This window comes from Rhinoderma darwinii, chromosome 3, assembly GCF_050947455.1.
Source record: "Rhinoderma darwinii isolate aRhiDar2 chromosome 3, aRhiDar2.hap1, whole genome shotgun sequence".
In the NCBI taxonomy this organism is placed as follows: Eukaryota; Metazoa; Chordata; class Amphibia; order Anura; family Rhinodermatidae; genus Rhinoderma; species Rhinoderma darwinii.
In genome coordinates, this window is record NC_134689.1 from 281,289,840 (window position 1) to 281,305,005 (window position 15,166).

General features: G+C 38.4%; 1 protein-coding gene across 1 annotated transcript in view; it reads left to right on the forward strand.

The window, feature by feature from the left end:
• Positions 1-15,166, forward strand: part of ONECUT1 (one cut homeobox 1) — a 40,621-nt gene that overhangs the window by 18,432 nt on the left and 7,023 nt on the right. Inside the window, exon 2 of the mRNA XM_075857982.1 lies at positions 10,088-10,192. Coding sequence (XP_075714097.1) covers positions 10,088-10,192 — 105 coding nt within the window. The remainder of the gene's footprint in view (positions 1-10,087; positions 10,193-15,166) is intronic.

Here is a 15,166-nt window from a genome sequence, read left to right on the forward strand (position 1 = left end):
TAATTGTTAGAATGCCGTATCAAGAGGCCTTACAGTAAAACCGCATTTAGACATTACCCTTGCCATTCATATTACCTTTATTTTCAGCGCACATTGGTTTGTACAGAGAGAAATTATTAGAGTGTACTTGTACTTTGTGGTTTCCAGCATAAACCATCTTTACTTGTCTCATCTTGTCTTCTCAGAGTATGACACTTGTAAGCGCGATGAGTAAGTGAGTTTGGTTATTCAAAAAGCATTTTGTTGGGTTATGAAATAAGAAGGAATGAAAGAACCGCTGAACATATGACAAATATATCCATTCCTTATAACAGTCACAACAATCTATGCAAAATATTCCATGGATTGACAGGGCTTTTAAATTATGTCTCTTCATTCACATTAACTGTAGAACAGAGGATACGTTTTTCAGATCTTTATAATGTACAGAGCTACTTTGCCTACATTAACAGCCAATTACCTAAAGCCTAAAATTAGCCATATACATTAAATAATTTTCTGAAGATTGTGTTAATTTCCATATGATCTATTGACAATCTAATGTGTATGAGCACAAAACCCTCGTTGTCTATAACCAGGGTAATCAAGGATTGGACAGGATACCTTTTAAACTGTATAATCCATCATTTCTCCTGGAGATTAGCTGTATCAGAGGTCCCTCTTTCAAAAACATGCTTGAGTATAGGCAGCTTAAAGAATCCCTCTAGCATTTTTTTGCCTACAGTATATAGTGCAGAAGAGGATATTATTAAAGAATAATGTAGAATTTCTTGTCTATGCCATGTGTATACCTGTTTTGGTTGATGTGAAATTTATGGGTTGTCTGCCATCTTGGTTTCATTCTTCAGCGCTAATACTGTTCTTGTAATGCAGACTACTTTTACCATTTTGCCTCTGGTTTTGCAGTGGGGGCAAAGTCTCATCCCACTGCACTTGCTCTCCTCTGAGTCCAATCTAAGTGACATAGAACTTTTGTACATTGCAGAGTCTGAGTGTATTCCTATATGATGCAGCTTTAGTTGGTCTCCTCTGCATTCTGCTAGTGATAGATCAGTGGCATACTGTAAAACTGCTATCCCCTAACTTACACAGCAGAGTCTAAGTGTATTCCTATGTAATGTAGCTTCAGCCTGTCTCCTTTGCCTCCTCCTTGTGAATCATTTTTCCCTGTCAGTTTTTACACAGGAGACATTGAGGAGCAGCATCCCATAGAGATACCCCGGATTCTCTGCACACAGCACTCACAGATAATATAGACAATTGGTATGAGTCAGGGGAGTTTTATAAATCTGCAATTAATCATTGTATGGACTCACATATTATATGACGGCACTACTGGTCCCTTAGATAGGGCAGAAATAAGATCTTCAGCAGCCCTCTATGCATAGAAACACATACAGAGAACAAAGGAGGGTGGAGATGGGTGGGAAGAGGAAGTGTCTCAGAGCTGCTAGAAGGGATTTGATAGGTGATGATGTAATCATGTAGTTCACAGAAGAGACTTACCTCCTGTCTACACATGAAAGCATTTTTGTGGTCAGACTGAGATCACAGGACACAGCTGCCCATAATAAAAGCGTCCAAAGTGAATAGATGCAACTGAGCTGGGAATAAAGAAATGACACTGCAAAAATATTGCTTGTGAGTTATCAATATATGAGCAAAAATGTTTTTTGCAGGAGTACTTCTTTAACTGGTTGCCGACACAGGACAAGAAAAACATCTTCTCTCCGCCGTTAACCCTTTGAATGCCGCGATGAAAGCTGAGCGCGGCATTCAAGGAGAGGGGACTGCACTTTGATCGCGTCACAGAAGATAACTGTGACGCGATCAAAGCCCACAACTTGTATGGCCAGACAGCCTAGATTCCATTGAAAGACCCCAGGGCTGTCTGAACATATTTCCTTTTGTTAGGGCATACTTAGGTATGCCCTAACAACTACCTGTTTATAATCAGTAGACAGGCTAATGTACTAGCATATAGATATATGCCAGTACATTACAGTTACAAAATAAAAATAGAAATGATAAATCTCTTTATGGGATTAAAAAAAAAGTTAAGTGAATGTAAAAAAAAATTAATGATAAATAAATAAATAAAAAGTTAAAAAAAATACACAGAAACACACATTTATTAATAATAAATAAACTTTTCAAATATAAGTCCCAAAACATGAAATAATATGATCGGTGTATGGTGTATAAAAAAAATATATTAAAACTGATGCGGAACTGCTTTTTTCTGCATTTTCGCCAAAATAAAAATTTATAGAAATTAAATGATAACGTATTTGTACCAAAAAATGGTACCTACATAAATTACAACTCGTCCCGCAAAAAAAAAAAGTCTCATACAACTACGTCGTACAAAAAAATAAAAGAGTTATGAGCGTCGGGATGCAAAGAGAGAAATATAAAAAATTGTTCTGTCCTCAGGGCCAAAATTGGCCGTGTCCTTAAGGGGTTAAAGGGTATGTCCACCTTTGATCACTCTTTTACAGTTGACATATAGAATTAATCTACAGAAAAGTTGAGTAACTTTGTAACTTTTGTTGTCTAACAAAATTGCAGCAAGGCTGGAGTCAAAGCTTCCTAGACTCTTAAAAAACGACTATGGCATGACAGTGTTAAAGGGGTTGTCCAACTTCTGGCAACTGATGACCTATCCACCGGATAGGTCATCAGTATGTCATCAGTGCGGGTCCGACACCCAGACCGCTCACTTATAAGCCGCTCTGGTGGCCAGCAGGCACCGGATGTTGTGGCACATAATGCTATGGACAGAGCCCGGAAGCAGTTGGCTCCGTACATAGCATAGCGGCCGTGCTGCAGGTCTGCTCCTATTCACTTGAATAGAAGCAGCGCTGCATTACTGCAGCTCGGCCACTATTCCGTGGCCAGAGCTAACTGCTTCCGGCTTGTACGTACGGTGCACGGAGGCACCAGACCAGCTGATCTGTGCGGGGCCCAGGTGACGGACCCCCGCAGATCATGTACTGATGACCTATCCGGTGGATAGGTCATCAGTTGTCAGAAGTTGGAAAACCCCTGTAAGTGTATTCAATAGTAAATATTTTGTTTTTGAGTGGAGATAGATAAGTAGCTGCAGGAGTGATCCTAAATTACGGAACTTTTTGCCACCTTCTGTGCGACTATAGCCTTATTTCTGGTCTTTTGTCCTCTGGATCCCATTTGCAGATCTCAGACTGTTCTAAATAACAGTCTGTAGTCAGTGGGGCTGTAACTCAATATGAAATAATGAATTTACTGATTTCTAACCTTTACTATTACATTTGAGACACAGTGGTGCACCTATGGCATATGCTTCTATACTCCAACACTGCTTTACCCGTTAATGATGGGATTGGTTATTACCAGATATGATATGACTACAGAAGACAAGCACCAAATAGTATAAGGATTACAAATGATTGATAATGCATTACACATTACGTTACATTAGGTGCAGAGTACAGCAACTTGCCAGTGCAGCAACACCAACTTCTGGCACATCGACAATCAGAAAAAAGTAGCCTGTAGAATAACGTATTTTTTGTAAATGAATATCCAGGAGTCAGCAATGTTTAAAGGACTCTACAGACTGACTGTATCTTCTTGCAGCATAACAATCGCTGTGGCAATTTAGCCTTCAAAAAGTGCAAAGTTAATAATTTTCTTGTCTGTAAATATGAAAAACACCAAGAGGGAAGTTGCCCCCTGACAGACCCCTTTCAAATTGCTACTGTGATAGACAAAAGCCATGCCCATTAAATGTTAGGACAAGAACACAAAGTCTGAGATTGTCTGAAAAAAACCTTATGTTTCATCAGAGGCCTTTGGTGCTACTCTATTCCTCTCCCATGGTTTTACATTGCTGCCCTACATGTTCAGATTGGCTTCTGTGTATTAGCACGGGCCCAGCCCCAGCTCACCAGGAAGTGATAATTTCCATAACAGAAAGGATAGAATGATAATAAACTACAAGTAACTAAACCATCATTGCAAAAAAGAAGACTGTCGGGTAATTGTCACAGATATACTGAGTCAAATGAGTCTGAATAAGGGGGCAGGATTAATATATTAACCACCAACATTAGGTACCTGCTGGGCAATTGTTTTCCCTGGTGATTAGTTGTTATTTTTTTAATTATATTCAGCAGAAAGCATTTAGATGTGTCCATCACATCCTCAAATCAAGCCTAATAATGAAGAATGTGAACGTCAATCCTATAATTTGCGCTAAAAAACAGAAATGTGTAACGCTCCCTTCACATATATCCAGCAATACAGTTTTGTTTCGCTCCGGCGTGGAACAGTCGGAGGGAAACTGATGCCAGGACTGATTCCATTCTTCCCTAAGGGTGAAGTTTTGGCATCCGATGTTACAATTGTGACACCGGATGTCTCCCTTCCCTTGATAGACAGATGTTGCATATAGTGTTTTCTGTCCGGCTAAGGTCACTGCAATGGAGCGCAAAGTGCCCAAAAATTTAATCAGTGTCCAGGTCAGGCATAAAACAACTGGCAGGACGGAACTGATAAATGGGAATCCAGATGGTTTGTTAAGTTAGGCCCCACGCACACGAACGTGTTTTTGCTGGTGAATTGCGGTCCCATTTCTATGGGCCCATGCACATGACTGTGGTTTCCACGGTCCTTGCATTGCCTGGGAGCCTGGACAGCAAAACGATAGGACATGTCTTAGTACGGCTGTATTTTGCGATCCAGGCTCATAGAAATGAATACAGACGGCCATGTGCACGATCCGCAATTTGCGGGCTGCCCGCGGGTGTCATTCCGTGGCCGTCCAAGCTGCAAATCACGGCCGTGCACACCACTATGGTCGTGTGCATGAGGCCTTACACTTTAGTGAAAATGTAGATTTCCTTCAATGTGTACTTAGGCAGAATATAGTCGGTTTTGTGGTTATGGAAGAGCAGGCTCAGCGATAAGAAGACAGATGGAGAATCCCTGGCTGAGAAAGTCCTCCACCTGCGGACTGGAATATTGTCAGTGTCCTTGTAGACTGATTGATTTATAGCCAACTAATGCATTGCCACATTTGCTCAGAGTTAATGTTTATCTAAATGAGATATAGCAGTAGGAGATATTTTCAAATACCATTTCATACCGACTACGTTCCTTTAGAGACTTTCAGAATGTATCATAAAAACAGTTAATATTATCAACCAATGACAATATAGAAAAAGCAATAGATGACTACGTTCTTACAGGATAAAATATAACTGTTAATTGTAATACAAATTTTTTCAAACAACTAAAACACAATGGCATGTTTTACAAATCTATGAAACGCTATGCCTATACACACACACACACACACACACACACACACACACACACACACACACACACACACACACACTGTATGTAAATACATTTCTTGATAGTTTAGTGAGTGTTCACACTTAGTTTACTATTTAATTAGCATGTAGTTGTCTAATTGTAAGGGTGCCTTGACACGCTTCAATAATGCATACTATTCGCACGACTATTTGTTACTGATTTTGAAATTGAATGACGTGTGTTTACATGTGGCAATTCTTCGATATTGCAATGAAATTGTAATCATAGTCACATGGTACAGTGGTGGGGCGCCAAAGTCTAGATGGTTGGTTTAAATGCCAGACCATCGAGCGATTGCATTTACACGCAGTTATTTGCCGGTCTTCTCTGAAGAATACCTGAACATCTGCGATTTCGACTAATGTGGTGATGGTCGAAATTAGTAGAATCATGCGTATCATCTAAGCATGTAAAGGCACCTTAAGGCTACATTCAGACGAGTGTGTCCGATTTGCACGCACAAAAATGTTTTTCCTATGCACAGTATTTTTCCTACATTTCTTGTCCGTGTGCATTGCGTATTGGCATCAGTGTACTTTGCGTGTGGCATGCATTTATCACGTCCGTGCAAGCACTTTTTTTATTACATTTATTCTCTGCTTTTCTATGTATTTGATGCGTGAAACACGGACAGCACATGGATGTCGTCCGTGAGCTGTTCGTGGTTTTTACGCACCCATAGACTTCAATGGGCGACTAGGTGCATGAAAACGCACCAATATAGGACATGCAGTGTGAATAGCCCCATTGAAATCAACGCACACCACACGGACGAGTATTACACTGGTCTGAATGAGCCCTAACAGCGACCGTAGTTGAAGTGTATTCACACGCCTTAGCAAGATTCTAAAATTATGCTTAAACATACCAATTGTCAACCACATTATTAAAATGACAGATCAATTTGAATTGCCGTTTCTGCTATCAGTTAACAACAATAATCTGAGGATATTTACACGCTGGGATGCAATTCAAAGTATTAAAAACATGAAAAATCACTGTGTAAACCCATGTTACCCTAAACCCGCCAATATATCAAAGCTCTGAAGGAATATATGAACATATTAATAAATTAGTACGTATCTATGTACATACACATTATCCTAGATGAAAGGGAAAACAAACAGCACAATCTGCATATCTTCCTAATCATCCAAAATAATATTATTACCTTTATTTAGCAACATTATTTTGGACAATTAGGAGATCCATTATGGTGTGTGTATTGTTTGTTAGCCTTTTCATACATTTCTTTGTTATACTTTGGAGGTCTGATATAGCGCTGAGAAGCACCTAACAGTCTACCATAAAATTGGATCAGAGGCCTAACTTGAAGCTCCTAGGCCCCCAGTGCAAAATCTGTAATAGGGCCCCCCACCTATTATGCGCCATTTATTATACTTCTGTCAGGTGTGGAAACAAACACGGTGGTGGCGTTCTGCTATTGTCTCGCTCTACTAAGTATGTTCTTCATTGAGCAGAAAATCCTTTATATGAAACTACATCCCTTGGTTACTGTTCCAGGAAAAGTAGTTATGCTGCTATTTGTATTACTACAGTTCAGTTCACTGTCAAGGGGGTGGGAGCCCTTGCTGACTTTACTATGGGGCTCTATGAATTCTAGTTATGCCCCTGGCATCTACCTTGACATGATATCCAAGGAGAAAAAAAGATCCTGCTATAAATTGCAGGTTTACCAGTAGGGATCAAACGGAGTAGGAGTCTTATGGCTATAGGCAAGTCTATGCTGTTGGGGAAATTGATATAATCTCGTTGCCTGTTATATTTCCTTTATTAAACTCACTAGCTATCTAATCATGTGTAAGTTAGTGTCATCCAAAGATACAGTTCACCATTGGCGTCTATGAGCTATGGGCAATTGAGGGTTGATTTTACACTTGGGAACGATTTATTCAAAGTCAACAACTTGCACTTTTTGTAATGTGGATGTGCTTATCGATGTTCATATTTGAAATCATTTGCCATAACTAAATTCAAATTACCATTTGTATAACAAGAAAAATTTATTGCCCATTATAATTCAAAGCTGTACCTTCCATTAGCATGCAAGGCACTTTGTACATTAACTTAGCATTTATGCCAAACATAATGTTTTACTCATTCCATCTCACAGCCCCTTTGAATATGATATATTTTTTTAACATTTCCCTTCAGTGCTAATCATACAGTCTCTCTTTATTGACCACCTATTTTCTGCTATCTACAATGATGTCATAAAGGGAGTGTTTCATGTATGTAATTCTAGTTTCATAAATTGGATGTAAGGGAAATAATCTGTTCGTTCTTTTATTTAAATATTGTGGCTATTTATTTTTTTAAACTTTCCTGGGGCAGCCATATTGGAGGACGCACTTCCTCCCTGTATTATCTGTATAGACAGTATAGAGGGTAAAGTGAAAAAATGTTTTACCAAAAGTTTTGCTCACCTCATAACCAACATGCTTGATTGCGTTTTTCCAATGCGTTTTAATGAAGCTTGATTGATACCAATGTATGTATAAAAAATCCAAAAGCTGTAGGTGCTCGTAGATCCTCCTGAGCTTGATCCTGTGTCGACTGCAGGCTATTGAAACTAAATCCCGGGACCACGCTTACGCGTTTCAGACCACTGGGGTCCTTAATCATAGCTTTGATTAAGGACCCCAGTGGTCTGAAACGCGTAAGCGTGGTCCCGGGACTTTTGTTTTATCCCTGTTTTTAAAATGACCTAAATAAAAATCGGACATTTTATACATTCGAGTGCTGGATCTGCCTTTTCTACACATCATTTTTGTTAGTATAGAGGGTAGGTGCTTAATGGCAGGTAAAAGGAGTTGGAGTCAATTGACAAATAAATGTCATGGATTATTATACAGATGTGTTTTTCTTTAATTTATCTCTATATTTACATGTTTGTTTAACATCTCCTGACATACATCTCCGGACAGCTCGTTGATTGGCGCTCGTTTGCTATTAACTATGATCAGTAATGTATGGGGACGAGCGATCGTAACAGCGATCGCTCATCCCAATGCATTTTCATTATGTCGGCAGCACATCTCCGTGTTTACACAGGGAGATGTACTACCGACAACAATAATATTTTGTACTGCATCAGCTGATCGTTGCCCAGTTTAGACAGGGCAGTGATCGGGTACGAGCGTTCATATGAACGCTCGTTTGCCAGATCATTGGCCCGTGTAAAAGGGCCTTAACTATCCTGCCTTATCTAGATCTCCAGCAGTACAATACCCTTTAAAGGGAATGTGTCGCTAGAATTTTTTTTTTTTTTTTAGTTAAACAGTTAGTGTTTCAATGATTAAACATTGTTCTAATTTTTTTAATTTTTTCACGAGTCAGGAAATATTATAAATTAGATTCTAATTTATAACATTTCCCAGTGCTGGTCACTAGATGGAGCAATTCCCAAAATTGCAGCATTGGCATGTGGTAAAGCAACCACATTGCTTTATGCTGCAAAATTTGAGAATACACACTCGCTCTAATGAGCTCACAGAATCTCCCCTCCCTTATCCTGGCTAGTGCCAGGAGAAAGGAGGGGATTGAACGTTCAAACCTCCTACACTGTGTGTCGCCAGTTTTTGAGCGAACACACAGTGTAGTAGGTTTACATACAGTAGTAATCACACACTAAAACACGTACATACACAGAAATAACTTACCTGCTCCTTCCGCCGCCACTCCCTCCGGTCCGTCCACTCCGTCTGCTCCCTCCGCTCCAAGTGCTTGCATCAGAACACAAGTCCGGAATCCGCGACCGGAAGTAGTAATCTTACTGTCCGGCCGCGGCTTCCGGTCCACAAGAAAATGGCGCCAGACGTCGCTCGGCCGAAGACTTTCAATTTGGAATTTTGTTAATCGACACATACAGAGATGGAAAAAAAAATGGCAGCCCCCATAGACAAGAAAAAGTTCAAAAATAAAAAAAAGTAAAACACAAACACACAAATAAATAAAACAATTTTTAATAAAACATTAAAAGCAAATCGATATAAAAAAAAAAATTTCTGCGATACTCGTCCTTTAATGATAAGGAAACTATTCCCTCATCTTTTGCCAGCAAATATGCAAAAAGCTGACAAGTGAGTAGCAGAAAACAGGAAGCCTTTATCAGCCAATGGTGACCGCTAGTGGCCAGTGTGAAAACTACAATATTTATATTAAAAACAAATGCAAGTGGATAGTCCAACAACTAATTTTTTATTTTATTTTAAATAAAAACCTAAATAATATGGAATTTCTGATGATACATTCCCTTTAGGTATATGGCATGCCCCTACTTTCCCCTAGATTTGCTTCTCAAGGTCACGTTACACATTGAGACTTAGATATAAAAACTAGTATGTATATAAGAGTACTGGTGCTGCCCATTGTAATCAATACGATTTTGTTTGTTATTTTGTAGGAAATAATAGAAACTTTGGCATCTTATTAGTTAATGTGGACAACATCAGTGTTCCTTCTGTGCACTAGTTTTATACTGACCCTCTATTATCTGTTTTCATCAATATTCCCCTCTCATCACTTTTCACTCAATAAAATTGCATGCCTAACTTTACTTTGATGTAATTTTCCATTTACTTGTATGGTGAATATTGTTTATAATAATTACTTTATATAACAAAGTGAAATTATTGATTTGTTGCAATAAGGTGGAGTCTATAATCATTTAAATGATCTAATGTCTTTACTAAACTAGCTTTGGTACCAGCCGATCCGGTATTTCAGCACTCTGGACAGTTGCCTGCAGACTCCCTGGTTAAAATCGGTTATCCAACACAAAGCACCCAGTCTAATCACTTGTGTGAGTATATATATATACTGCATTTCTTCAGGAGATATTCCACATAGCTTGTTTTTCTTTTTCCTTTTCTTCTTCTCACCTACAATGAAAATGCACCTATTATTAATATGTGACAAATATGAAGACCTACAATCTAAAACCATGGTAGGTCCAGTTTCTGTATGCCATAATGGTGTAGCATATAACATAATGGCATATTTATATTCAGTATATCAGGGTGGAGTCTGCACTGCAAAGCATGAATTTGCTTGGTTCTCTAAGAACTCATATATGCTGTTTATAATAAGACTACCATTATACTATTCTTTAAAATGCTACACAGTATATCACATTCACTATAACATTAAATGACTTGCAAATAGTAACAAATAAGATCTAAAATATCAATATTGTCACTATGTAATGTCAAAAATGTAATGTTAAGTTAAAAATAAGTAAATGATATGTACAGCATTAACAGGAATGCCTTAAATGCTAATTTAATCAATGTATGCATTGTTTAGATTTACATAGCAATCAACTTTATTCTGCCCTACTACTACTACTACTACTACTATGTATTTATTTCAGGAACATTATTGGATAACTGATAATTCCATTCATAGATCATAATTCCTTTATTACTTTATTTGTCTCTGGTTTTGTACAGCAATTTAAATTTCAATCAAGCATTCATGAGATTTACAATACAATAACACTATCATACAATGACATTAGAATAACAGCTACTTAGTACATTTAGGATAACAACCACACAAGATCAAGACTAGTGCAAAGCAAAAGTGGGACAATTACCTAGAGCAACCAATTATTAGAATCTTTAATATTCTAATGAGACCTGGTATCCCATTGGTCAAAATGGGCAACTGTGTTTCCCCAGATAAATTATAAGCAAAGGTTAAAAAAAAAGAAAAAAAAAAAAAAAGAAGGAGAACTGTATTCTCCAAACCAAGACCGTTTGTGTCATTAGAACTAGTGGAACCACAAAATAGTTTAAAAAATTTATCTATCTATCTATCTATCTATCTATCTATCTATCTATCTATCTATCTATCTATCTATCTATCTATCTATCTATCTATCTATCTATCTATCTATCTATCTATCTATCTATCTATCTATCATCCGCATTCATCTATCTATCTATTGTGCTGAGTTTTGCAGATCAGTTGTACATGCTTATACTGTTGTACTGTGTATTACCTTCATGACAAAAAAAATATTATGATACTTTTATCTTAATGACAATGTAAAAAAACAATGGCACTTATTTGACCTCTTCTAGATGTATAATTAATTTCTACTGCCCTTCATCCCATCATTGCTTTGTAGACATCAAGGCAGAGTCAGCTTTGCATTGTATATCCACTGATATTACTAGCTTGGATATCTGTTGACATTCATTCTACTGACTCATTATGGTTTTTAGGTGAGCAGGTTGGTTTTAGAGTTGTGTAATGTGCAAGTGGAAAGTAAGTTGCATGAAAAAAATCAATAGGAGAGTAAGCAGACGGCGCCATATATACGTACCAAGCTGCTGGCCCGGCAGAAGAGGAAGCAATCAGGAAAGTTCAGATCTTGGCACATGAAGCAGATTGTGTATTGTATATGACAAGGGGGAGCTCACTTCAGTACAAAGAAAAGTAGATAGCACAAATAGATATACAGATGTACTATATAACCATCTGTGATAGGGCTAATGCATGACGAATATGATTATTGCTTCTACAAGAAGGACACAATAGATGAAATCTGCCCACAGGTTGATGGATCCCATCAATTTATGTAGTCTATGGAGGGTGTTTGTTGGGAACTGATCCCACATCACCTCTACTCTTTGAAATAACATGCACTTTTAGCTGTAGTGAACATGTATGTTAAAAGGGTTTTCCAGGATTAGATAAAAAATCATCTGCTTTTTTCCAGAAACTGCGACACTCTTGTCCATGGGTTATTTTTGGTATTGCAGCTCAGCGCCCCTTTACTTGACTGCAAGAGTAAACTTAGTCTATAAACAAAAATTACCCAGTTTCTGGAGGAAAAAAACAGCAGACCCTTTTTTCGAATTCTATGCATGTGTCTTTAAGAGGCTCTGTCACCAGATTATAAATGGCCTATCTCCTACATAATCTGATCGGTGCTGTAACGTAGATAACTGCAGTGGTTTTATTTAGAAAAACTATAATTTTTGACAGAGTTATGACCTATATTAGCTTTATGATAATGACTTTCTTAAAAGACAACTGGGCGTGTTTTACTTTTTGACCAAGTGGGCATTGTGGAGAGAAGTGTATGACGCTGACCAATCAGTGACCAATCAGCGTCATACACTTCACAGCACTACACAGCACATCACATAGAGCTAGATCACTATGTGCAGCCACATACACACACATTAACGTTACTTAAGTGTCCTGACAGTGAATAGAGATCACTACCAGCCAGGACGGGATGTCTATTCAGAATCCTGGCACTTCGGTAACATTTGTGTGAAATTACAGCACAGCAGCGTAATCTCGCGAGATTACGCTGTAAACTGTCATTTAAAACGAGATTACACTTGCTGTGCTGTAAATCTCATGCAAACGTTAGCAAAGTGTCAGGATTCTGAATAGACATCACGTCCTGGCTGGTAGTGATCTCTATTCACTGTCAGGACACTTGAGTATTGTTAAGGTGTGTGTATGTGGTTGCACACAGTGATCTAGTAAGATCACTATGTGCTGTATAAATAAATGGAGAGAAGTGTATGACGCTGATTGGTCAGCGCTATACACTTCTCTTTACAACGTCCACTTGATCAAAAAGTAAAACACGCCCAGTTGTTCATTAAGAAAGTCATTAGCATAAAGCTAAAATAGGTCATAACTTCGTCAAAAATGATCGTTTTTCTAAATAAAAAACACTGCTGTAATCTAAATTACAGCGCCGATTATATTATGCACAAGATAGGGCACTTATAATGTGGTGACAGAGCCTCTTTAAGTGTTAAAGGGTAACTAAACGTTTGACAAACTTCTGACATGTCATAGTGACATGTCAGAAGTTTTGATTGGTGGGGGTCCGAGCACTGAGACCCCCACCAATCGCTAAAATGAACCAGTAGAAGTGCTCGTGTGCAGCTTTTTCCGGAAATCTAAGAGCATCGGCTTTCCAGAAAAAGCCGAACAGGAACTAAGTGGCTGAGCGCTCGCACGAGCGATTCCGCTGCTTTGTTTTAGCGATTGGTGGGGGTCTCTGTGCTCGGACCCCCACCATTTAAAACTTCTGACATGTCAGTATGAGGACTAGCGTTAGAGAACATTTTATAAACCTTTGCAACTTTGTGCTCCTGAGATAAAGAATAAAAAAACTTCTCTTTAAATACAGTTTATTATCAGTCTTTGTGGCCTGATAATGGTTATGTAGATACTGGGCCAAAATAATGATACATTGTTAGACTATTATTATATATAAATTATTGGCGTTGTCTATTGATTTGTCATATTGATTATTCTTAAAGATAACTTGGCAGACATACAGTCTTTAAAGAGTATGACATGTTGTCAGCAAACTATATGTCTTATGTTACAGAGTAATATATAGTCACAGCTCTGATAATAGGCAGCTCTTGGACCCAACTGCTACCAGCAATACAATCCAAGAGGCGCCTTCTTATCACAGATGAGATAGGTCACTATGTGCTTATTAGCTGATTAATCTTACTTAAACAAAAGATACAAGAGGAATGGAACATTATTTCAAGCTATCTGAGTTGACTTTGCTCCAAGTTTAGCCAGTGGCTATTAAATCCATGTTATAGAAATGTACCTGCCATAATTCCATAATATTATTACACATAAACAGGCTTAACTGCTACAATATAAAGATGTATACCTAGTTGCAAAAGTCTACCACTTGTGTTACAGAGCAAATATCGGAGCAGAGCTTTAGATAAAGGTTAATATGGGTGCAAGTTTCCCCAACGTTTGCCATGTTTGTGCTCCTAATCCAATTCGGAATTTTAATTACTGATCTGAAAAGTGGAAGAATCTTTAACCTTTGGTAAACTTCAAATATTCCTCTAAATAAAATAGAAAGAAAGGCAAAAAGTGACTTAGTTATAACCTGGTTTTCTTATATACTGATGCTTTTTATGTGTTATGACGGTTGTAGTTGCCCAACACATTTTGTATTTCTGCTGTAACTTCTGTTATAGTAAGTTACACTTTATATCTATGACATTGTGGTTAACTATCATCAGATGGGACATCGTGCCCTTAAGGTCATTTTATCACATTGACGGGTCAGTGCAATTATTTCATGACAGCAAGTTAATTACTTTTGTTTTGTTAACTTTAAGTTTCCTTAAAGAGGCTCTGTCACCAGATTTTGCAACCTCTATCTGCTATTGCAGCAGATAGGCGCTGCAATGTAGATTACAGTAACGTTTTTATTTTAAAAAAACGAGCATTTTTGGCCAAGTTATGACCATTTTTGTAGTTATGCAAATGAGGCTTGCAAAAGTCCAAGTGGGTGTGTTTAAAAGTACAAGTCCAAGTGGGTGTGTATTATGTGCGTACATCGGGGCGTTTTTAATACTTTTACTAGCTGGGCGCTGTGAAGAGAAGTAACATCCTCTTCTCTTCAGAACGCCCAGCTTGTGACAGTGCAGATCTGTGACGTCACTCACAGGTCCTGCATCGTGACGGCCACATCGGCACCAGAGGCTACAGTTGATTCTGCAGCAGCATCAGTGTTTACAGGTAAGTCGATCTTACCTGCAAACGCTGATGCTGCTGCAGAATCAACTGTAGCCTCTGCTGCCGATGTGGCCGTCACGATGCAGGACTTGTGAGTGACGTCACAGATCTGCACTGTCACAAGCTGGGCGTTCTGAAGAGAAGAGGATGTTACTTCTCATCAGAGCGCCCAGCTAGTGAAAGTATTAAAAACGCCCCGATGTACGCACATAATACACACCCACTTGGACTT